Raw genomic sequence first — 25,636 nt, forward strand, 5'->3', positions numbered from 1 at the left:
TCAATACATCCCAAGCCACATTTGTCTTAACTCATTCAATACTCTGAACACATTAAGGTTTTGAAAAGACATTTCTTCTAATAATGGAATGCTTGCTCTTTTCAACTGTTCGGATATTTCTATCTCAAAGTTCTTATCAGCTCTGGTTTTTCTATTAGAAATGTCAAAATGTCTTCTATTCCATTAAAGATCCATTTTCTTCCTGTAGGAAGAAATACTCAGCTTTGCAAGGTAATTTTTTCTTGGTGATGGTACTTCTCTTTTTGCTTTTTGGAATACTGTAATCAAATATCTCCTCTGGTTTTTAGGAGCTATCTTGTCTTGTGTGATCTTAAATATAAGATGTGAGTATTTGAACTGCTTCCTTCTGTCTACTCTGATTCGTCTCTCAGAGGCAGTGTCATAGTGGCAGTAGATCAAATACTGGAATTGGAGTCCATTAAGACTTAATTCAAATACCTCTGATTCAGGTTAGTTGTGATATCCTAGAAATCACTTACCTTTGTGCCTCATTTCCTCAATTATAAACTGAAGATAATAAATAGAACCTTTATCATAGAGTTGTGAGAACTGAATGAGATGTTATTTATATAGTTCTCAGCAGTTTTTTTCATGGTAATTGTCCAAATTTATATTGAACATAAGTTCTGAATATCTCCATAATCAATCTGGTTTTCCATCTCTCTCTCTCTCTCTCTCAAGTTGTAGGCTTCCTTTTTAAGGCAGTAGTGGGAAATGGGAAACACTTCAAATGAACAATTCTATAAAATATATGTAGATACTTAATAAAGGCATATTCCCTACCTCCCTTTCCTCTAAAGAAATTCTCCACTCTTGCTGCCTTCTGACAGAATCAGATTATATATGCTCTCTCTTCAAGTTAGTACATTCTGCTAGAGGGGCCTGCCTTGGGCTTCTGATTCAATTTTTGGAGTTCTGCTATGATTTACTATAATAGTTTTCCATCAGGTTGCTTTAACATACATTTGGTGTAAATCTAAGGGTTTTAGACTAGGTGTGGAGTTGAGTGGTCTGTCTCCTGCAGCCATCTCAGTAGGAAGCTAGATGATCTTAAAAGATTTGGTTTTTAATTAGCCTTACTGAAATAACACTTTGGAAATAAATAGCAAAATGTGCACAAAAATAAACAACTCCACAATTATTCTAATGCAAGAAAGAAACTTTTATTATGAAAAAATTATGAAAAGGTAACCAGATATTTTCAGAAAAATCATGAAAATTATGATTTTTTCCAAAGAAGTATGACTCCTGACATTAGACACCTTAAGATTACAAAACAGAAAAACAGGTCCTGGTCACAAATAAAATGAGGGCATTATGTTGAAATTTTGCATACCTTTAAATAATTTTTATTAAAAAAAAAAAAAGAAAGCTATAAGCTACATAGTCGTCACAGCCTAATTATATATTCCTAATTCTTAATTATCTCCTATCTACTTCAGATTCACCATGAAATCTCCCCTAATTCCTTGATCCTCAGCTTAAATAGTGTTTCTGCCTCATCAATTCTCTGTGCCATCTCAGACTTGCTTTTGTTCCTACTTGTAAGCCAAAGTTTAGCACCATCTGCTTTGTTCTGATACCTCATAACATCCTTTTTCTGTCCTATTCTTTCTTATGAGTCACCCTTGATCTCTGATCTGATTGAGAAATTCTACTCATTCTCATCCTATTTCTGTTCCATCCCATATATTAATAAAGTAATTAATTTTATAGCAGCCTTTGCACCCAAAAACATAGCACAGTACTTTGTACCTCAATGAACCATTAGATCATTTGAGAAAAACATATACAGTGGAAAGAACACTGGAATACCTTGTATGTACCTATTTCTTCATATGCTGTCTTCCCCATAAGTATGGGAACACCTTGAGGGCAGGGATGGTTTCTGCCTAGAACTTAGCACAATGCCTGGTATGTAATAAGCACTTCATAAATACTTGCTGACTGACTGACATGGTGACATTATAGTTCTAAACCTGCTACTGTGCAGTCTTGCCCAAATCACAAACTCTCTGAGCTAGTTTCTTGATCTATAAAATAGTCTAGTCTAGGTCTCCTTAGTCATTCCCAAGATCAAAAAGTTCTACAATTTTGTTGACATTAACATTTTTAGGAAGTTATATTTAAATTACATATTAAGCAAAACCGTAATAATTATTACAGTGATGATCACATACGGATTCTGATGGCTTCTCTATTCTTGTCACATTCCTTGCTCAGTCTTTATCAGTTTTTTTTCCTATTGTCATATTTCCTGTAAACACCAGGAAAAAAAATAGACTACCCAAGCAATTTAAAGCAAATGTCTATCATGTGCCTATCATATGCCAGGAATTGTAGATAATAAATATAGAGTCTCTGCCTTCATATAACTTACATTCTACCAAAGAATACTGCAGTCAAAGAACTGTCCAACCTCAAAATATTTTGTCTCTAAAGAATTGACATTAAAACAGAGCTTGAATTTCTTCTCAAGGATCTGCTCTTCCTTATTCTACTTCACTGGTGATACTCAAGTCCTATTCTTATCACTCATGCCTGACCTCTGGTATGATCTAGAAACTCAACCCACTCTCACCTTCCTATTTCTGTTCCATCTCCTTTGTCAATCAGTGGAAAAAGATCCTACTATGTAAGAAGTCCCACTAATATTTCCACTCATAAAAAATGGTAAGGAGTATAATTATATTATATGTCAAAACCTTGTGAATAAGCAGTAACAACCATCAAGGTACAGGGCTCTCCTCTATAAAGTATTTTAGGATTAAAAGTACATTAAATATTAGAAAAGAAATTTCAAGATCTTTTCCCGGAATGGCACCACTTCTTTCTGATCTATAAAGAAAACAATTTACACAATGCTATTCCAATTAGCGGATTAATATAGAACTAATATCTACTTCAAAAACCCACTGGGGTTCTAGATGTATTTCCTGGTGATTTTCATCAAACCCCTCATCTTTAATATTCACAGCTTTTATCTATTCTGTTGCCAAAGTAAACTTCCACAGTGTTGATTACTTAATTTAAAAATTCTTCTGAATGTGCTTAAGAAACATTTCTTTTGGAATTATTCATGAGCCACACACTTTAATTCAGCTCTCCTCTTCAGTTCAGATACCCAATCTGGATCATCATCTTCTTCTTCAAAATCCCTACATGTGAGAAATGAAAAATAAAGTCTTCATCACAGACACTCAAATATTTGTCGACTTAACACAAAATAACACAATCACTAAAAAACAAAACAAAAAAAAAAAAACTTTCTCTCATCTTTTATTTTCCCCTGTCCTAATCATTAAATGGGTTTTGAAGAGAAGAGGATGATAGGAAACTACACTAAAATTCATTTTACTATTTCTAGTATAGTTTTTTAAGTTCCTAAATATTTAGCATGAAAAAATTAGTAAGGGGTAGAAGATTTTAAAAATTAGATACACAAATCCCAATCAACAATGGAATGAAATTCTGTATCTCAGAATTTTAAAATTTCTACAGGACAAAATGCCTGTATTCAACCAGGGTGAAAAATATAAAATCCTCATATTCAACATGAATTATTAGGTAGTGATTCTGTTAGAGCAAACACAAGCTAACAAAAATTTTCTAGATTTATTTAAACATACGTGTCTTCTTCATCTAATCTAGGTTCAAGTCTTTCAGGATCCAAGATGATATCATTATCTCCATCTATACAATCCGATCTTTCTTCTTCATCAGAAAGAGGTCCTTTCAGGAAATTACCTGAGCCTTCAAAAGATTAAAAGAGTATCAACAAAAAAATTCTTAATCTTGCACACACATATGTGAATATATATTTAGATGTACACACATATTTAGATATATACACAGAGACACAGATATACATCATATAGATACAAAATATAAATACATCATTTAGATACGACATATATTCCCAACTAGACTATAAGCTTCATGAGAATAGAAATCATGTCCTTAACTTCTCTCACATTAGAGTGATGAGCACATAGTAGGTACTTAACTAAACACTTGAATTGATTGAGGAATGTTATTTTCCCCCAATAAATGACTCAGTTGTGTTTCCATGACAGTTTCTTAGTCAATTTTTTCCTTTCAGTGTTCTGCTTATACAAACATTAAAGTAAAAAAAAAAAAAAGGTTGTAAGAATATATCATAACTGCCTAGTATCTATAACATGTAACTCACAATGATCATTTCTGCTTAAGTTCCTTCAACTAAGAATTTTGAAGAATCATTTTAACATGGAGATCTTTGTTTAAAAGATGAGAATGATGAAATAGAACACAGTTCAATGTCTTCCTTAAATTATATAATATGGGTATATGACCAGGAATAAAATCTTGGGCTCCTTGAGTGTTAGTTCAAGTTTTCTAACTACTGCATAACAAAAAAATCCAGCCTGATAAAAGGCAAATCCTATTACAAACAATACAACAAAGAGTTGCTATGTCATTACCCACTCTAGCATGGAACTTGATATAATAACAACCTAGCTTGGACTCTGTCCAGAGAGTTTTAGTTACTGGAATAGGGGAAAAAAAATTCTTCCTTGTAATATCATCTCACCTATACAGAATCAACAATACACAGAATTTTAATGAGCCTTCAAAAATCATTTAGTTGAATCCCACCCTCACACCCCTGCCCCACTTTACTTATTCAGGAAATAAAATGATTTGTTCATAAGGCTAAAACTCTGACTCCTTATCAAGGCTTTAAATTTCTTTTTCTGATCTTCTATTCCCTTATCTTGATCCACTGGTGAACCGATTCAACTTTACGGTATCCCAGTCTCCTTATCCTAATGAAGATCTCAGCCTTGGATTTCTCACTCCATCTGCTGCTACCTTTGCTCCCAATCAAGTGCTGCTGAATGAAGCTAGAGAAAATACTGAAAAATGCCAAAGAGATAATATGGAGACTGAATGTGGATCGAAGCATAGTATTTTCACCTTTTTTTCTTTGTTTGCTTTTTCTTTAGTGTTTTTTTTTCTTTTGATCTTATTTTTCTCGTACAACATGACAAATATGGAAATATGTTTAAAATAATTGTACATGTTTAACCTATATCAGATTGCTTGCTATCTTGGGGAAGAAGAAAATTTTGGAACATAAAATCTTACAAAATGGATGTTGGAAAATAAAGAAAATCCTGAAATTATGCTGATTGAATCTACAACAAATTTATATTACATAATCTCAAGTGGGCCCTCATTGCAGCAATACAATCCTTGTTAGATTCATTGTCCAACTTTCCACAGCTCTTCCAATTTTCATCTCTCCTCAAGCCTCTTAATGGCTCACTCTACCCCCACCCTTTCAGCTGAGAACCTTGCCTCATATTTCACTGAAAAAAAATGGGGCTGTTCACTGAGAGCTCCCTCTTATCTCATATCACTCTGATGACTTCCAACAGATGCTATCTCCTCCTTCAATCTTGACTCGAATCCAGAAGTAGCCTCTCTCTCTGCCAAGGTAAATCCCTTCACATGTACAAGTGATGCTATTCTACCATTCTCCAGCAGCTCGTCGTCTTTATCATCCCTATTATCTCATTTGTCTCTAATCTATCCCTGGCTACTGACTGTTCCTTCAAACATACTTATGTCTCCCCCATCCTTTAAAAACCACATCATTTGATGCATCCATCCCCTTTTGCTGTCATTTAACTATCATCCTCTATCTCTCCTCCCTTTTAGGACCACACTCATTAAGAATGTCATCTACAAATGGAGCCCTTACATCCTTTCCTCTTATTCTCTTCTTATTCTCTGCAGTCTGGCTTCCAATCTAATCAACTGAAATTCATCTCTCCAATTTACCATTACTACTTGTTCACTTATTCTCAGTCATGTCCAACTCTTCATAACTCCATTTGGTGTGTTCTTGGCAAAGATACTGAAGTGGATTGCCATTTCCTTCTACAGTTCATTTTACTGATGAGGAAACTGAGGCAAAAAGGGTTAAACAACTTGCTCAGGATCACCTGGTAGTGTCTGAAGGTGCTCCCAAATAATCTCTTCACTGCCAGGGTTAGAGTCTTGGCTCAGTCTTCATCCTATGGATTAGGGTCTCCTGAAGCCAGCCCATCCTTCCCTCAACTGTCAAGCTGATCTTCCTTAAAACTCAGGTCTGATCATCCTCCTCTCCCATTAAATTAATTTCAGGGGCTCCCTACTGCATCCAAGATCAGATACAAAGTCTATTCTTTGTTTTTTAAAGATAATTCATAACCTATTCTCTTAATTCCCTCTCCAGTCTTCTTTCCCGAGTTTCTATTTTTGGATTACTATTTCAAACAGTATTCAATAAAATTCCAGTAAAATAAAATAAATTGGATTATCCCTTGAAGTTCACAATACTTTGTTCTGAATTGTAAAATAGTAATATTAAGGCAATTAAAGTTTTATTTGTTAAATAAGAGGGATTAACATATATATCCTCTTAAAATAGCATCAATTTTATGATCCATTTAATCAATGTAAATTTGTAACAAATTTTCTTGAAAATCTGATAATTTCTTACTACATTTTAACTGGAATAGGAAAATAGTCCCTAAAATTTTTAAAATATTAAACAAAATTCTAACATTTAATTTTTAAGTATTTATGTGAATGCATGAAGAATAGTCATTATTTACCTGATTTATATATTGTATATGTCTGAAATGCCAAGCTCAGGTCGGCATTCTTAAGGATATTCAACAAAGTTTCTGGAGATTCTTTGAGCCATTGCTTCCTGGTATTATTTTCACTGTACTTTATTACAGAACCACCTAGTTAGGGCATGACCAAAGAATTAGTATGCAATAAAACAATTGCCTGACATGGAACATAAAATGTATCTTTCAAATCATATATCAAATCAAAATTTAAAAAAGCACTGTTTATTTCCTACACATTTAAAAACTTGTTTGATTTCCATGAGCCTTAAGTTGAATGGCCATTAACTATTATCCACACACTACCAGCAGGTTACCAAAGAATTCTTAGAAAGTTCTACATAAAAATGGCTAATTTTGATTACATTAAATTGAAAAGGTTTTGCATAAATAGAACCAATGAAATAAAGATTAGAAGGAAATAGAAATGCGGGGAAATTTTACAGCAAGTTTCTTTGATAAAGGCCTCACTTCTCAAATATATGGGGAACTGAGTCAAATTTATAAAAATACAAGTCATTCTCCAATTGATATATGGTCAAAGAGTATGGACAGGCAGTTTTCAGAAGAAATTAAAGCTATTAATCGCCACACAAGGATGCTCTAAATTACTACTGATTAGAGAAATTCAAATTAAAATAAATCTAATATATCACTTTTGATCTATTCACATCAGATTGACAGAAAAGGAAAATGAAAAATGTTGGAATGGATGAGGGAAAATAAGTACATTAATGCACTACTGAGGAACTTGTGAACTGACCTAATCATTCTGAAGAACAATTCGGCACTATACCCTTTTACACTACTAGATTTGTACCCCAAAGAGATTTTTTTTCTTAAAAAGGAAAAGGAGCTCTATGAACAAAAATATCTATAGTAGCTGTTTTTATGGTGGCAAGAAATTAGAAATTAAGGGAATGTCCATTAGTTAGGAAATGGCTAAATACATTGTGGTATCTGATTGTGATGGAATCCTATTGTGCAGTAGGAAATGTCAAGCAGGAGGCTTTCATAAAAACCTAGAGAGACTTACATGAACTGGTACAAAGTGAAGGAGCAGAAGTACACAGAACAGTAATATTGTATAATGGTCAACTGTGGATGACTTGGCTATTCTCAATAATACAAGGACTAGGTCAATTCTGAAGGGCTTATGATGAAAAGAACTGATGGAATCTGAATGCAGATCAAAACATACATTTCTTATTTTCTTGGGGTTTGTTTTGGTTTGTTTTCTCTTTTCCAGCATGACTAATAGGCAAATAAGTTTTGCATGACTGAATAAGTAAATCTCTCTCAAATTGCTTGCTGTCTCTGGGAGGGTGGAGAAAGAAGGCAGAAAATCTGGAACTCCAAAAATGTTTAAAAATGAATGTCAAATAACTGTTACATATACTTAGAAAAATATTTTTAAAAATAAAAAGGAGAGTTGTACATAATGAAATTAAATACATTCAATATTATCTTTACACACCTCTATCCTCCTCTGATGCTAAACTGGAGGAGAGTATTGATGCATTTTCCAAGGCATTTACGGCTGTATTAGATATTTTCTTCTCCCACTGTCGCCTCTGAGGGCTTGGCGAGTTATCTTTCTTCAGATGGACTAATTTATTTTCTTATTTATAGAATAAAAGAAGGAATATTAGTATGCTATTTATACAGTTATCTAACTAACATAACACAATAAAAATGCTGTAATATCTTCTTAACTCTCAAATAAGGACTGGAGCAATGAAAAACAAATTTTTGACCTTTCAAGGCTAACAAAAATAAAAAAATAACGTATGTATTAAAGTATTTGATATATTTTACAGTATATATATGTATCAGTATAGCTTGGTTAATGTTATATAACCCAGAATTTAAGTTCAAAGAAAACTTATCAAATAATTGTTCTGCATTGCTCTTAATCCAATGTAGATAGTCAATAAATAGTAAATCATAAAAAAAACAAATTCTATCAAAAAGAGTAGAATTATTTGGAAGTTGTGTGAAAGTATTACTACTTTATAATTGAAACAAATATAGAAAAAATTAGATTGCTTATTCCAGCATATGGATCACAAAAGAAAATCAAAAGACCTCTAATTCAGACTCATTAATTCACAAATGCTAATCTTCTAAAACATAAATTAAAAATACACATATATGTACATTGTATAATTTGTACATTATACAAATGTAAAATTGTGTGCTTTGTAAATTTTTGTACAAAATATTTGTTTATGAATATATAATCATATATACACAAATATATTTAGATATACTAAAAACTCTGAGGCTATTGGAAAGACATGAAAAAATCTGTCCAGTTGTCCTGGCAAGATATACCTAAGCATTTCCTCCCCCAAGATAAACAGAGATTTACCCCTTCCCTCTCCCAAGGAGAATAAATACAGTAATTACAGAATTATAGCATTAGAACTTCAATAGTTTACCTTTTTCCTCATTGCTTATTCGCTTCAATGCATTTTCAGCCAAATTTTTATTAATGTTCTCTAAGTCAGCATGGCTACACTTTTTACCTTGTTCTTCCCCTTCCTTTCAAAAAAAAGAAAAGAAAAACACAATTGTCACATAAAAACACGAAAAAACCACAGAATCATGGATTAGGGGGAACCTTGTAAGTTCACTTGTCCAGCCTTACCTAAAGTATGGATCCATATGCTTAAAGATGTACATGGATGAGAAACTTACTATCTTATACTCTTATCTTTTAATATATTCAACAATGAAAAAGTTTTTCTTTATATCAAATCAAAATCTACTCCCATGTAATTTCTAACCACTAGTCCTAGTCCTAGGATCAGGGACAAGCCAGAAGTCTAACCTTTCTTCTATAGTTTAACATTAAAAATATTTAACAACCACCATCATCGACCCCAAATCTTTTCTTTTCTAAGCAAATCAGCCCAAGTTCTCTCATCCAATCTTCATATAACATTGTCTCTTGAGTCCCTTTACCATTCTGGTCATGTTGCAGATCATCAATGTTGGTCCTAGAATCCAAAATGAACACAGTATTCCAGAGAGAATTCATATTGTGACCTTTCTGACCAACCAATCTGGGAAGAGCAGGTCCAGCTTTCCTGGACTTTCTCTACAGTGTTCCAGAATGCCCTCACAGATTTTGATTACAACGACAGCCTCTCTCTCTGACAGGATGGTTCTTCCCAGAATCTTTATTGTTAAAGAGGTCCAGCCAGCATTCGCCCCAGGATGCACTCCCACTTTCCATTTTTCTGCCATACCTTCCATCCCAGGTACTTTAATCTCTTCATCTTCCCTTGAGATTCCTTTTATGTGCTGTCTTCCCCCATCAGAATGTAAGCTCCTGGAGGGTAGGGGCTGTCTTTCTGTTTATATTTGTATTTCCAGCATTTAGCATAATTCCTAGCACATGGTAAGTAGTAGCTGAACAATTAATGACTCAATAAAAATTTGCTAAATACAAACTTTTTGCCAGGCACCACAATGGGCTCGGGAATAACAAAGATGAAGATGAAATGGTCCTTGCCTTCATTCCATCAGGAGAGATATCATGTACACATAATCATAGGCAATATAAAAGCAATATGATTGGAGGAGGCAACAGCAGGTGGGAGATGCTAGAAAGCCTTCGTGTAAAAGGGGCCCAAATTGAATTTTGAAGGAAATAAGATTCTAAAAGACCATGGGCGTTTACTGAGCAAGACAGATGTAAGAAGGGCAGGCCAAAATCCAGCAGAACCCTCCATGTTCTTGTTACAAATGGAACTTATTATGCTAGAAGGAAGTTTGTACTGAGCAAAGGACTTGAATGTCCAACAGATCTGGGTTCATATACTGACCCAGAATCTTACTAGCTGGGTAAGTGACCTAATTAATTCCCTATTTAGGGTTCAATCTCTTAATTCATAAGATGAGGAGGTTGGACTAAATGGTCTCTTTCAGCAAAAACGATATGTGATCCTATGCTAATGCACTCTCTTTCCCTTGTTTGGCTTAGAACTCTCTAATGGGAGAATTCTTGAGTGAGAGGGGGAAGGGAGGGAAGGAAGAAAGGAGGGAGAGGAGAAGAAGGAGGGAGATACAGAGAGACAGACAGACACAGAGAAACAGAAAGAGAGAGACAGAAAGAGAGATGGAGAAAGACAGAGTATGAGTGAGAAAGAGAGAGAGAGAGACAAGAGACAGAGAGGAAGGGGAAGAAAGAGAGAGAGAGACAGAGCAAAAGAGAAAGACAGAGACAAACAGAGAAGAGGAAAGAGGGAGGGAAGAAGGAAGGGAGGGTGAAAGAAAGAGAGAGAGGGAGAGAGAGAGAGAGAGAAAGGACAAAGGAGGGAGCAAGAGACAGATAATTATAAAAGGTAAAACAAAACAAAAATTCCATTAAATGAAAAGTTTTTTCATGAGCAATATCAATACATATAGGCTGACGAGTGTTTTCTATGCAGTTTCTCTCTCATATAATACCAATTACCCTTTTACCTTCTTTTTCCAGCTACTACTCCAACTACCCTCTAAATAAACTCCCTCCCCTGCCCCAAGACCCAATCTCTAGGGTATTTAGGAAATGAGAACAGAGAACTCGTCTTAGATCTGACTCAGGCTCTTATAATACAAATGCCTTGCTTTTTTTTTTTTACCCATGGGGCCAAATCTGTTGTTAACACTGAAGATTTGAGGCAAGAAAGGCTAAAATGGGAGGTTGGGATCAGATCAGGGAAATCCCTACATACTGGGCTAAGGAGTTTATTCAGTAGACAATGGAGAATCACCATCAGTTTTTTAGCTGTGGAATCTCTGTTTAAAATATCCTTTAGGAAGCACAACTTAGCAATGGTACCTGGGATAGAATGGAAGGCAGAGAGCCTGAAGACAGCTCAGATATTTTTCTTTTATGAATTCAAATCTTATTTATCTCAAAGTAAAAAGATATTTGAGAGAAAAGAGGACATCATTTTACAGATTTTTACACAGATGAGAAACCAGGATTGAGTGACTTGGCCAGGGTCACGCAGCTAGTAAGTCTCTGAGGCCAAATTTGAACTCAAGAAGGGTAAGCCTTGCTAATTCCAGGTTTGGTACTCTATCCATTGAGTCACCTAGCTTCCCTGGTAGGTATTCAATAAACACTTATTATATTGGATTTTAAGATACTTACCACAGTAACTGCCTCATTTCCTGAGATATTTGTTTTGGCAGGGCCTAAGGGAGAAAGAAAAATAAAACATACTTTAAAGTATTCACATAACTCAATGTCAACTTCAATTTTTATAAGGTTTTATATGAAACTAAAACATTTGTTGGAATAAGTGGTGCAAAGTTTTAACCACCCTAAAACACATCTCAACTCTTAAAGGAACACTTCTGCTATTTTGCTCCATACCTGTTTCTACTGAGTAAATAGTTAAAAGGAGTTCAACTATTTCTTCTATGGAGAAACCAGTAGGAGCAAAAAGAACACTTAGAGAGACTAGATGTGGGACCATAGGCAAGTCTTTAACCTTTGTGAAACTCAGTTCCCTTATCAACAAAATGGAGGAATAATACTGCCCATAGCACCTTGGCCTTCAGGGATTAAAGCATTTTATAAGGCTTGAAACACTATATTTGTATTAATTATCACTATTATTCCAAGGTATATAATATCAATGAAAGACTGTGAATGTTAAATTGATGTGTTTCATCAATTCTGATGGACGTGGCTCTTTCCTGCACTGAGGTGATTCAGGCCAGTTCCAATGGATGTGATGGAAAGAGCCATATGCACCCAGAGAGAGCACTGTGGGAAGTAAGTGTGGACCACAACATAGCATTTTCACTTTTTTGTTGTTGTTTGCTTGCATTTTGTTTTCTTTCTCATTTTTTTTCCTTTTTGATCTGACTTTTCTTGGGCAGCAAGATTATTGTGGAAATACATTTAGAAGAATTGTTCATGTTTAATATATTGGATTACTTGCCATTTAGATTGGTTGGGGGGAGAGGAGGGAGAAAAAAATTTGGAACACAAGGTTGTGCAAAGGTGAATGCTGAAAACAGTTTATGCACGTGTTTTGAAAATAAAAAAGCTTTATAAAAAAGAAAGAAAACATTAAAAAATAAAATAAAATGATGCATTTCTGTGTCATTAAGAATCAGTAAGCAATTATGGAATGGGGGGGGTGATAAGGTCAGACCTATGCTTTAGGAAACGTGGCTTGTTGTGATACAAAAATGGACTCTGTCCTGAGCCCCAAACTGAGATGCTGCAAATCAATACTGCAACATTTAATAAAGCAAACAGGAGCCACTATCACTGTATTCCTATATAGTTTTCACTCCAGTGTCTCTCCAGCCATTCTCTGAGGCTTGATTTTGGTGTTGGAGACTTAGGACAATGGGGAGTTAATGAAAAGGGACAGAAAAATCAAGAAAGGACAATGCTCAGAAAATCTATGGGATCAGATTTTAGATAACACTTAAGAGATCAACTAGCAGGATCAGTTAGGTGGCTCAGTGCATAGAGCCTGGAGTCAGAACCTGAGTTCAAATATAGTCTCAGATACTTACTAGCTGTGTGACCCTAAGCAACTCACTTAAGCCAGATCACCTCTTAAAAATGGAAGGGAAAAACACTGTTTTGCCTGAAAACCCACTATAAAATCTTTGTAGACATACATTTTCACACCAATACTGTATTTCTATGGCCTTTGGGAAAAACTGTCCAGAACACTTTATGAGGTCTTCAATTTAACAGGCTACACTTTAATTTGCTAAATCAAAATCACTATTAAAGTTGTCAAACATAAGTTCTGTGATTCCTAAACATGTCAACTATTTACATCAAACTCATAAAATAAAATAGCTTGAAATGCAAAAACCAGACAAAGAAACAAACCCAAATTGAAAATCGATTTTGATTTCCAATGCCTGATAATTATTTCACATTCATTTGAGATATACTTTTCTTCTTTAACAAAAATAAGAATTTTTTTATTAACAAAAATAGAATTTTTAAGCTCTCACTCTCCCTGTTGATGTTGTTCAGTCTTGCCTGACTCTTCATCACCTCATTTGAGGTTTTCCCTGCAAAGATACTGGTATGGTTTGCCATTTCCTTCTCCAGCTCATTTTACTGATGAGGAAACTGAAATAAAAAGTTAAGTGACTTGCTCAGGGTCACACAGCTAGTAAATATCTGAAGTCAGATTTGAATTCACCTTTTCCTGACTCTGCACTCTTATCTATTGGGCTACCTCTTCCTTAGCAACAATTAAATTAACATTTTTAGATGATTTAGAAACAGTGTTCTCTGAATCCTTTTCTACCAGTCATCATAAGCCCACCTAAGGAGGTTGCATTAGGTTAAGGGTGATTTCATAGGAGGGAGCAACCATGTAAATTAAATGACCACTTCACCAAGGTCTACTTGGAAAAACATTCTTTAAGAATAAAATTCTAAAACTCTTACCCATTTTCCTTAGTGTTTCATTCTTTGACTTTCTAGTTTCCTCTATGACTTGCTCACCATACTCTTTGACTATCTGTAAATTAAAATAAAATATTAGAAAATGTGATGTAAATAATCTATCTTCCCCTTAGTCACTATCATAATGATGTCCATTTACCAATTATCAATATGAGTGCCTGAAGCTGAAAAAGTACAAAGGTCAGTTTATCACGTTTAAAAAAACCAACTCATGGCTCAGCTACACATGTTACCTCTGGTGATAAGTGCTTCTGGATAAGCTTCACTAAAGAGCTTCTGGAGAGAATTGTAGTAGCTGAAGGACGACTCACAGGATCTCTCTTAAACATCTGTTTTATCAGATAGTGAAGTTCATAGGAGTAATGAGATGGGAGGGGCCTGTAGGAGCCTTTGCATATCTTGAGGATAAGATTTTTCCAGCTATTGGCCTGAAACTAAAATATTAAAATTAGCTTTATTTTCAAAAACATTTTATTTTTTACAAATTACATAGAAAGACAATTTTTAACATTCATTATTTTAAAATTCTGATTTTTAACTCCCTCATTCTCTCATTTCCCCCCTCCCTAAAAGGGTAAGCAATTTAATATAGATTACACATGTGCAATCATGCAAAATATATTTCCATATTAGTCATGTTGTGAAAAAAGACATAGACCAAAAGGGAAAAAACACAAGTCAAGAAAATGAAAAATATGCTTTGAACTGAATTCAGATTCTACCAGTGATTTCTCTGGATGTGATTAGCATAAAATGAACTTTAAAAGAGGACAAAGGGAACCTTTAAAAGGAAACCTATGCGGATGGAAAAATAAAGACTGAAATCTATCTTGCTATCACAATTTGACAATTTAAAAAACATTCCTGCTGACCCCATCTGCTCATTCACAAGAAGTTCCAAAATAGGCATCATTCTAATACTTGATGACTAGTTCCAAATGGTTTTAATAGAAATCCAAAGGGATATGTGAGAATATTTAAAAAGAAAAAAAAAAAAAAACAACCTAAGCTTTTACTCTTCCTTTTTACTCTCAGGATAGTCAGGATAAACAGCATCATTGTCTATTTCCTGCCCCTCTTTTTTTTTTCCTTAGAGTCATAGGTCAAAAAATAGAGCTCATGAAGACCAGTCATTCATTTATTATTTCAATATTTAACAAAAACATTACATATGTCACATACTAAATATGTTATGAACCCCAGACTAGACATTTCATTCCCCCTTCCTACAGTAGGGACTATCCGAGAACACCTTCTGTTTCCCAAAGATAATGAAATGAACTATTTATTTAGCAAGCAAGTGACAAGCATTTTTATTGCTAAATACTAAACTCCATGACATTTTGAGTCTATGTATAATTAAGAATCAGTTTTTTCATTTGTAAAATGGGGACAAGGGGGGAAGATTCCTGCAAGCTCTGAGAGTTAGGATTCTATGAACCACTTCACAAAAGGAAAAATGACTTGTCAACAGTATGTCCTCTAAAATAATGAGACTACAGCTCCAACATGTTTCACCTATATCTTATCCCATTTTCATTTATTTTTTTTGATAAAATATATATGTGTATGTATAAATATATATATGTATATTAAGAGACACACCCATACATGTAAACATTGATACACATATACATACACATATGTGGGTTCGTATGGAGAGAGAAACAGAGAGAGAGAGAGAGAGAGAGAGAGAGAGAGAGAGAGAGAACAGAGAGAGAGAAAGAGAGAAACAGAGAGAGAAAAAAAAACAGAGAGAAACAGAGAGAGAAAAAAACAGAGAGAGAGAGAAACAGAGAGAGAGAAAAAAAACAGAGAGAGAAAGAGAGGAGAGAGAGAGAAAAACAGAGAGAGAAACAGAGAAACACAGAGAGAGAGAAAGAGAAAGAGAGAGAGAGAGAAACAGAGAAACGGAGAGAGAGGGAAAAAACAGAGAGAGAAACAGAGAGAGAGAAAAAAACAGAGAGAGAGAAACAGAGAGAGAGAAAAAAAACAGAAACAGAGAGAGAGAAAAAAACAGAGAAACAGAGAGAGAAACAGAGAGAGAGAGAGAGAGAGAGAGGAGAGAGAGAGAAAAAAAACAGAGAAACAGAGAGAGAAACAGAGAGAGAGAAAAAAAACAGAAACAGAGAGAGAAACAGAGAGAGAAAAATATAGAGAGAAACAGAGAGAAAAAAACAGAGAGAGAGAAACAGAGAAAAAACAGAGAAACAGAGAGAGAAACAGAGAGAGAAAAGAAACAGAGAGAAACAGAGAGAGAAACAGAGAGAAAAAAACAGAGAAAGAGAGAGAGAAAAAGAAACAGAGACAGAGAAGTGGACAGAAAGACACACACACACACACACACACACAGAGCCAGAGAGAGGGGGGGAGAGAAAGAGAGACAGAGACAGAAAGAGAGACACAAAGAATAGACAAAGAGACAGAGACAAGAGACACAGAAAGAAAGATTTTTTTTTTTTAAGATTTTTAAACCATTCTTCTGGGAAAGCTAAATCTTTTAAACTTGTATATATTGTAGAATTTTACCTAGAAATGGAGAATGAGATTGCAACTTAATGTGTCACAATAGAAGTAAAATTTAAACCTATTCTTATTTAATGGACTAAAAATAGGGATGAACATCCTGACAACCAACTTATATGAAGTTTTTTTTTTTTTTAATTTCCTTAAAAATGGAAAATGCCTTAAAGAGATAAGAATAGTTAGGGCCTTTTCCCCCCCTATAATTAGATATGAACATGAAAAAATAAAAGGAAAAATGTATACCCAACAAATGTAAAATAAGTAAAAAAAATCTGGCTGAGCTACGAAAGAACAGATTTTCTTTGATTCTGAAGTTAATGCTAATCAGTTGCTATATTTGAATGTCTATAATCTCCAAAGGATCAAGAATGAATTAGGAGAAAATAAAGGCAATATATCACAGGTTTCTAATTATTATTCACTACATTGCAGTTCTCAATACATGTTCTTTCTTCAAAAAGAGACAACTCAGGCTTTGATAGATTTTTTTATTTCATTTAAAAATGAAGTTTGAAAGATCAAGGATATTCATCAAAAATCTGCTGCTAAAATCAAACATATCCTGGGTCTTTTACCATGGGATGATGCTAATGACTCTTCATTACAAAAACACATATAAATGGGTGACATTTCCCCCCTCCCCTCCCGTGCCAGGATAAAGCTTTTCTTCAGAATCACTCAAAACAAGTATCTCAAACACTCCCACATTAGTGAGCTAGAGTTTTTTAGGGTTCAATTAGTAGCAATAAAATGTTATTTTTTCTGTTTGTAAATCTAAAAAGCTTTAAAAGGATTCATTCTCCTCCTGGGATACTCAATTTCCCCCCCACACACACATCACCCCTACACCATTCCACTGCCTGTCCAATTCTTGGCTACTCTTCACAGGAAGCCTTGCCTTCTCAAAACATTTTACCCATCCATATACTAATGTGCCATTTTTTATCATCATTATTATACATTTACATTGATTGTGGTTAACTGTGTAAAGCTGTAGCATTCTGTCTGCAAACCTCCTGAAAATAAGGAAATGTGTCTGCTGTGAATCCTTCATATTATCTAATGCAGTACTTGGTACATAGGATTTGATATTTGCCAAATATTTGTTTAAGTAATAAACGAATGACCTAGTTTTATCAGAACTATGATCTAACCCAAAGTTCTCAAAGTATCTGAAGACTGCTGGGGGAGATCTCTGAGAACACTGCTAGGAGTACACAAACTCAAAATGATTTTCATAATAATAAAATGCTTTAATATCCAATACAGTAAATATTGGTAGATATAACCCACAAAACCAAAAACTTTTTGGGAGATTCTCAATAAATTCTGAGTGCAAAAGGTCCCAGAGACCAAAAAATTTGAGAACCTTTGGTTAAAATAAAGTTTGGGTAATATTAAAAATTACTTAATCTCTTTTTGTTAATCTCTCAATAAAATCATGACCATTTCTTACATCTTTTTTCCTTTCTTTGTATCCCAAGTGCTTAACACAGTGAATAAGAGAGAGTAAATGCTTAATAAATGTTGGTTGACTAACTAGAAATTATAAGGAATAAACACATTTGTAAAACATGGCGAAACTGTTTCAAAGTATACATGTTTGGACATATATACATATATTGTATTTAACTTATACTTTAACATATTTAACATGTATTGGTCAACTTGCCATCTGGGGGAAGGGTGGGGGGAAGGAGGGGAAAAGTTGAAACAAAAGGTTTTGCAATTGTCAATGCTGGAAAATTATCTATGCATAAAATTTTTGTAAAATTTAATTAAATTAATTATTTAATTAATTTTTAAAAACATGGTTAAAATACGTAAGAATTATCAGAGAAACTCCTTTCCCGATGTTTTTTCAATTAGAGAAGAGACTAAAAGATAAAATCTGACTACTCATAGAAAACTAGAAAGATGAAATAGATATTTCATACTTCTATTTTCTGCTAAATTATCTTTAAATAAAAATTCAGAATCATGAAAATATGTGGAAATTTTCCTAATCTATCCATTTCAAGGAATAAAGCCTCCTATTATAATGGTGTATGCCTTAAAACTTAAGCATAGCAAAGACCAATTAATAATGGTTTGAAGGTTCTACTTTGTATAGCATACTTACTGGATGTTTAAGGGTACAGAGTTCATACAATATGCATCCCAGGGACCATATATCACTGAAACATAAAAAAATTAAAGTTACCAAATGATCATATAAATTAAGGTTATTCAAATACAAAAAGTTCTTTTTAATCCCTCTTTTAAGATAGACAGATATCACACTTACTATTAAGGCAATTTACTTTTTTAAAATTATCTTTTAATCTGAGGAATAAAATAAGCATAACTGTATAATAAAAAAATCACTCATGAAATTTAAATCTAATTGAATATTTTGTTAACTAAGTAGAATACTGCTTTTATTAGGTCTATATATTCTCCTGCTTCTTTTCTGGAACCATCACAATCAGATACTACAGCTTCTTCAGCCATACCCTATAGATAGGCATCCCTTCAGTTTCCACAAAAAAAGAGCTGCTATAAATATTTTTATACACATGGGTCTTTCCTTTTTCTTTGATCTCTCTAGAGTCCAGATCTAATAGAAGTATTGCTGGGTCAAAAGGTATATAGTTTATAGCCTTTGGTTGTAGCCTCAAATTGCTCTCTGCAAATGGTTGGATCAATTCAAACTTTATCACAGTGCAAAAGTATTCCTATTTTTTCCATATTCCTTCCAATCTTTGTCATTTTACTTTCCTGTCAGAATATGAGCCAATATGGCTCTCAGAGGGTTTTTTAAATTTCCATTTCTCTAATCAATAGTGATTTAGAATTTTTTTATGATTATTGACAGTTTTGATTTTTTCTTCTGAAAACTGCCTAATAATATCCTTTGATCATTTCTCAATTGAGGAAGAACTCTTTTTTTAAATTAATTTTATAATTATAACATTTTTTGACAGTACATATGCATAGGTAATTTTTTACAACATTATCCCTTGTACTCCCTTCTGTTCCGAATTTTTCCCCTCCTTCCCTCCACCCCCTTCCCTAGATGGCAGGCATTCCCATACATAATAAATATGTTATAGTATATCCTAGGTACAATATATATGTGCAGAACCGAGTTTTGTTGTTGTTGTTGTTGCAAAGGAAGAATTGGATTCAGAAGGTAAAAATAACCTGGGGAGAAAAATAAAAGATGCTAACAGTTTACACTCATTTCCCAGTGTTCCTTCTCTGGGTGTAGCTGATTCTGTCCATCATTGATCAATGGGAAGTGGATTAGCTCTTCTCTAAGTTGAAGATTTCCACTTCCATCAGAATACATCCTCATACAGTATCATTGTTGAAGTGTATAATGATCTAGTTCTGCTCATTTCACTCAGCATCAGTTGATGTAAGTCTCTCCAAGCCTCTCTGTATTCCTTCTGTTGGTCACTTCTTACAGAGCAATAATATTCCATAACATTCATATACCATAATTTACCCAACCATTCTCCAATTGATGGACATCCATTCATTTTCCAGCTTCTAGCCACTACAAAAAGGGCTGCCACATTTTGGTACATACAGGTAGGTCCCTTTCCCTTCTTTAGTATTTCCTTGGGATATAAGCACAATAGCAGCACTGCTGGGTCAAAGGGTATGCACAGTTTGATAACTTTTTGGGCATAATTCCAGATTGCTCTCCAGAATGGTTGGATTCTTTCACAACTCCACCAATAATGTATCAGTGTCCCGTTTTCCCACAGCCCCTCCAACATTCTGCATTATTTGTTCCTGTCATCTTAGCCAATCTGACAGGTGTGTAGTATATCTCAGAGTTGTCTTAATTTGCATTTCTCTGATCAATAGTGATTTGGAACACTCTTTCATATGAGTGGAAATAGTTTCAATTTCATCATCTGAAAATTGTCTGTTCATATTCTTTGACCACTTATCAATTGGAGAATGGTTTGATTTCTTATAAATTAAAGTCAATTCTCTGTATATTTTGGAGATGAGGCCTTTATCAGAACCTTTAACTGTAAAAATGTTTTCCCAATTTGTTACTCCCTTCTAATCTTGTTTGCATTAGTTCTGGGTTTGTACAAAAGCTTTTTAATTTGATGTAATCAAAATTTTCTATTTTGTGATCAATAATGGTCTCTAGTTCTCCTGTGGTCACAAATTCGAGGAAGCACTCTTACTCTTATAAATTAGGCTTAGTCTCTAGATATTAGACTTTTATCAGAGAAACTTGCTATAAAGCACCCCACCAAAACCAACTTCCTGCTTTCCTTCTAACTTTAGCTGCATTGATTTTTTTGTGTGTTAAATCTAATTTAATGTAATGTAATCAAAGTCATCCATTTTACCTCTCCATGATTCTCTCTAGCTCTAGTTTGGTTATGAACTCTCAAAAATGTTCTTAACGTGGGGTCTGTGAACTTGATTAAAAATATATATACACACACACACCCACACACATATATGTATATGTATATGGGTGTGTGTGTTTGTGTGTGTACACACATATTATAGATAGATAGAAACTACACTTCAATAGTTGGTTTCCTCTTTAATGGTACAATTATCCCTTCCACAACTATGTCTTTCTCCATTGTGTTTTTAATATTTAGGGGGTCAATATAAGAAATTAAGTGGGAATTTGGGGAGGGGTTTGTGGAAGCTGCAGACAACATCCAAAGACTGGCAGAGGACACAAAGCCTATGACCAAATCCTTAACCCAAATTTTGCAATAAAGTATAAACACGCCGTAATTGAAAAAGAAAAAATTCAAACTTCTTCTCTGATACAAAGAAAGGGCCAAAAAATTTCACATAGATTTTCCAGATCTATGGAGTATCACACTCCTAAATCTTGTGATGTGGAAGGATAATTATATTACCTTTTATACAATTAAAAACATAGGTCTGACAAAAAGTCCATAGCCTTTACCAGGCCACCAAAAAGATGGAAAAAATTCTCTTCTAAGAGTTTTATCTTTTTATCAGATGGATGAATCACATACCTTTTATTGTTATAAGGCATATTCTCCCAGATTTCCGGAGGCACATAATAAGGTGTTCCCACATATGTACAAGCATATGCCATAGGCCTGAAGGAACAATGAGAAATGATGTTTTTTCAGACTGTTACTGAATGGCAGATGCTTTGGCCACTGAACTCCCAAAGAAGAGAAGTACATACTTGGAGAGAAGTCGGGCTGATCCAAAGTCTCCCAATTTTATGTGTCCATTTTGGGTGAGGAAGACATTCTGCATTAACAAAAAGAAAGAGATATCAGATTGTCACGTTAACAAATACTCTATTGTTTATCAAAAGACAGGCGTCCACAACCGTTGCAGGAAAAAGGATCTAATTTCCACTTCTCAGAGACCTTGCATTCAATAGTAGAGAGAGTACAAGTGTGTTAGTTAATAGTAACATCTTTGTGCAGAACAGGACATTGGGAGTAACAGATAAATCCTGGCAAGGACTGTGGGCTTAGTAGGGTATAGGATGACTGGGAGATGGGAATGTCCCAGTGAGACCCTATTTAATATACTTATTGAGCAAGGTTTTCAGGCAAGACAGACCTGCCAGGTAAGGCTTCATTCAAATTGGAGAAACCAGATAGGAGAGGCTAAAATTCCTTTAGGGTAAAATGGAGAAGTAACAAGAGAAGGTCAGGAAGTTTTTCTAGTTCCACATTTTTGGTATTTTCAAAAACTCATTTCTTAAAATTATTTTTAAACTAGGTAGCCACATGAAGGAAGTACTGAAGTCAAAATCAGGATGACCTGAATTCAAAATCAGTTGAGGTCTGAAGGAACAGTGTAGATGTGTTTAAATGTTAATGGTTAAAGTGTTGAGAGGGGGCAGGGAAATTTTTCTAAATCCATCTGTGGCTTTCAGTCCTGCTCCAGAGTTCATGGAGAGCTCCATAGAAGTCCCCTGAGGTGATGGCAACATAGCAGACCCCTGAGGGGATGGCAACATAGCAGACCCCTGAGGGGATGGCAACATAGCAGACCCCTGAGGGGATGGCAACATAGCAGACCCCAGAGGTGATGGCAATGTAGCAGACCACTGAGGTGATGGCAAACCCAGCGGAGGAATGCCTGCTGGAATTTCAGCAGCTGAGCTTTCACCCAGCTTCCTATGCTTCTGGAAGGCAACAGCAAGGGAGGAACGGAGTGTTTCTAGAACATCAGATAAGGGGGGATGGTAATAAAACATACAATGTCAAGTCATTCGGTTCTTAGGAGTAAATACTTGCTATTATTTATTTTCCTCAGAAGCATAATAGGACAGTGGGGGAAAAGGTGATTCAAGGAGTCAGAACAACTGGTTCTAATTTTTATCTTAACATTGTGAGCTCTTGGAGGGCAGGTTCTGTCTTTTTAACCCAAGCCATCAGCCCAGTGCCTAGCACATAGTAGGCACTTCATGAATAACTGACTGACCAACTAGTTCTGGCTATGTATCTGGCAGATGTGTGATATGGAACCAGTCACATAATCTCTCTCTGAACTAAATTTCTTCATCTATAAAAAGGAGGTATTAATTCCTGCCCTGCAAATCTCAAAAAGTAGTTGTGAGGGAGCAGATAACATAATTTATGTGAAAGCATGTTGGCAAGTGCCATTAGTGTTGCTATTTGATGGGAAGAAGAGGTAATTGGATGGGAGAGCGATGCAGACCTAAAATGGGAAGAGGAGTTCATCTCCGAGGTGGTCAGTCAGTTATTCATGAAGTGCCCACTATGTGCTAGGCATTGGGTCGATGGCTTGGGTTAAAAAGACAGAACCTGCCCTCCAAGAGCTCACAATGTTAAGATAAAAATTAGAACCAGTTGTTCTGACTCCTGGAATCAGGAGAGGATGATATTGGCTCAATTTCCTTCCTTTTCTCCTTCCTTCTTTCCCTCATTTTCTTTGTTCTTCCCCCTTTTTCTTACTTTTATCTCTTCCTCTCTCTTTTTTTCCCTTCCATATCTCCCTCCTTCCTTCTTTTACTTCTCCCTTTTTCTTTCTCTTCCTTTCTCTTTTCTCCCTTCCCATTTTTTTGTGCTTCCCTTTTTTTCCCTTCTATCTTTTCCTTCTGGCTTTCCTTTCTTCCTTACTTTTTCCTTCCTCCTTCCTTCCCTTCTTCCCCTCCTTCTCTCTGTTTTCTCCTTTTCTTCCTTCTACCCCATCCTCCCTCCTTTCTTCCCATCTATTTCTCCTTTCCTTCTTCTCTTCCATTTTTCCCTCCCTCCTTTTTTTTCCTTCCTTCCTTCCTTCTTTCTACACTGAGTCTTCCTAACTTCGCTAGGCTGGAAGTACAAGGATCATTCATTGTTTTGATTTCATTCCAGTTAGCACAGTAGCTTTCCCCTGCTCCATTTCTGACCTGTAACTGTTTATTCCTCATTAGGCAGCTTAATTGTCTCCTGCTACCCAGGGTTTACTATATTAATGCCAAATTTGTGTTTATCCCACTGTAGCTCAGAACTCCTTGAGCACTAAAGATCCACCAGCCTCGGCTTCTCTTATAGCTGAGAACACAGTAATATACCATCAGGTTCAGCTCAATTTTCTTTCAATGGGGAAAAGTCAAAAAGGTGTTATTGAGGTCTCTTTGCCACACAGCTTGTTATTCAGCTGTGTCTGATTCTTTCTGATCCCATTTAGGGTTTTCTTAGCAAAGGTATTAGAGTGGCTCACCATTTCTTTCTCCAGATTATTAAACAGGGTTAAGAGACTTGTCCAGAGCAATAAAGATAGTGTCAGAGGCTGGATTTCAACTAAGATATTTCTGACTCCAGGACTGGCATTCTAATCACTGTGCCATCTAGCTCCACAAAGGTAAGTGTCTCTGCTTCCTTTGTTCTACAGAGGTGATAAAGGGAATTAGGTGACTTTGCTCCTAAGGTATGCATTAAGTTCTGAACATAACTGGAGTGATAATGCTAGTCTGTTACAAATATTAGCATCTTCCTGTGCTTACATGCCCTCAGGGGCTTTAAGGTTCAGAGAACTATTTGCCCTGAACCTAACTAGCTTATCTTACTACTTCCTAGCCTTCATTAATGTTCTTATCAGTAATAGTTACTATGGATTATTATATGAAAAGACTCCCTCTTCTGATTTACTACTTTTTATCTACTGTGAGCTAGAAAAATATAATCAATTTTGATAATACTATATGTAAAGTAAAAGTCTACAGACTCTAAGCAAGCCCTCATCTACAGAGTGGAATATAAGAGGCTGCTAGAAGACTAATATCTAATTAAGTCATCTCTTTGTCTCAATTGAGATGGAATACGACCTATTGCTCTACCTACCTCACACTGATGTTCTGTGAATAAACTAAGCAGGAAGACAGGAAAGCACTTTGAAAAGTTAAGAATTGTACACAATTATAAGAAACTGTTATAGTTTTAATAAGTGATGTGCTCAACTAATATGCTTAATCCAAGTTCATCTGTAAGGAGGAAGATATTTGCAAAATAAATGATATAAAGTCCCCAAACTGTTCAAAGAGACTAACATTTCCAGGTAGAACTTTTGTTTTAATTGAAGAAAAAATTTTAATAAAAATCCACTCACCTTGGATTTGATATCTCTATGTAACACCCTTTTTTTGTGAATGTGATTCACTCCCAGACACATCTGTGTAAACCAGTGAAGTATCTATGAGGAAAAGAAAAAAAAAAAAAATCTGAGTCATGGGGTGCTTTTTTCTTAACAAATTTTTCAAAAATCCACTTATGTTGTATTTTCAGAACTTGGGCAAATTAAAATACTGTAAAAATAAAAATATGAGAAGAGGAATGATGATGTAGAGAGCTGACTTCAGAGAAAGAAAAATATGACTTATAGACCCATACCCTGGCCATAATCTCTCAGTGCCCTTGGGCAATCAAAGGCAGAACAGGTATCAATATTCATCAGTAAGGGAATTTCTTCTACCAATAAATCAGGA

At 34.9% G+C, this 25,636-nt stretch overlaps 1 protein-coding gene across 4 annotated transcripts in view; it reads right to left on the reverse strand.

Moving 5' to 3' along the window:
* Nucleotides 1-1,165: 1,165 nt before the first annotated feature.
* Nucleotides 1,166-25,636, reverse strand: part of NEK3 (NIMA related kinase 3) — a 31,075-nt gene continuing 6,604 nt past the window's right edge. For all 4 annotated transcript variants that reach the window (XM_074304804.1, XM_074304805.1, XM_074304807.1 and 1 more), the window contains exons 5-16: nt 25,261-25,344; nt 21,875-21,942; nt 21,696-21,782; nt 18,797-18,851; nt 14,382-14,582; nt 14,131-14,203; nt 11,842-11,885; nt 9,134-9,236; nt 8,167-8,310; nt 6,669-6,803; nt 3,651-3,774; nt 1,166-3,179 (exon numbers count right to left, since the gene is read on the reverse strand). In XM_074304804.1, the coding sequence (XP_074160905.1) occupies nt 3,095-3,179; nt 3,651-3,774; nt 6,669-6,803; nt 8,167-8,310; nt 9,134-9,236; nt 11,842-11,885; nt 14,131-14,203; nt 14,382-14,582; nt 18,797-18,851; nt 21,696-21,782; nt 21,875-21,942; nt 25,261-25,344 (1,203 nt within the window). In that variant the 3' untranslated portion in view covers nt 1,166-3,094. The remainder of the gene's footprint in view (nt 3,180-3,650; nt 3,775-6,668; nt 6,804-8,166; nt 8,311-9,133; nt 9,237-11,841; nt 11,886-14,130; nt 14,204-14,381; nt 14,583-18,796; nt 18,852-21,695; nt 21,783-21,874; nt 21,943-25,260; nt 25,345-25,636) is intronic.

This window comes from Sminthopsis crassicaudata, chromosome 3 (genome assembly GCF_048593235.1).
Source record: "Sminthopsis crassicaudata isolate SCR6 chromosome 3, ASM4859323v1, whole genome shotgun sequence".
NCBI lineage: Eukaryota > Metazoa > Chordata > Mammalia > Dasyuromorphia > Dasyuridae > Sminthopsis > Sminthopsis crassicaudata.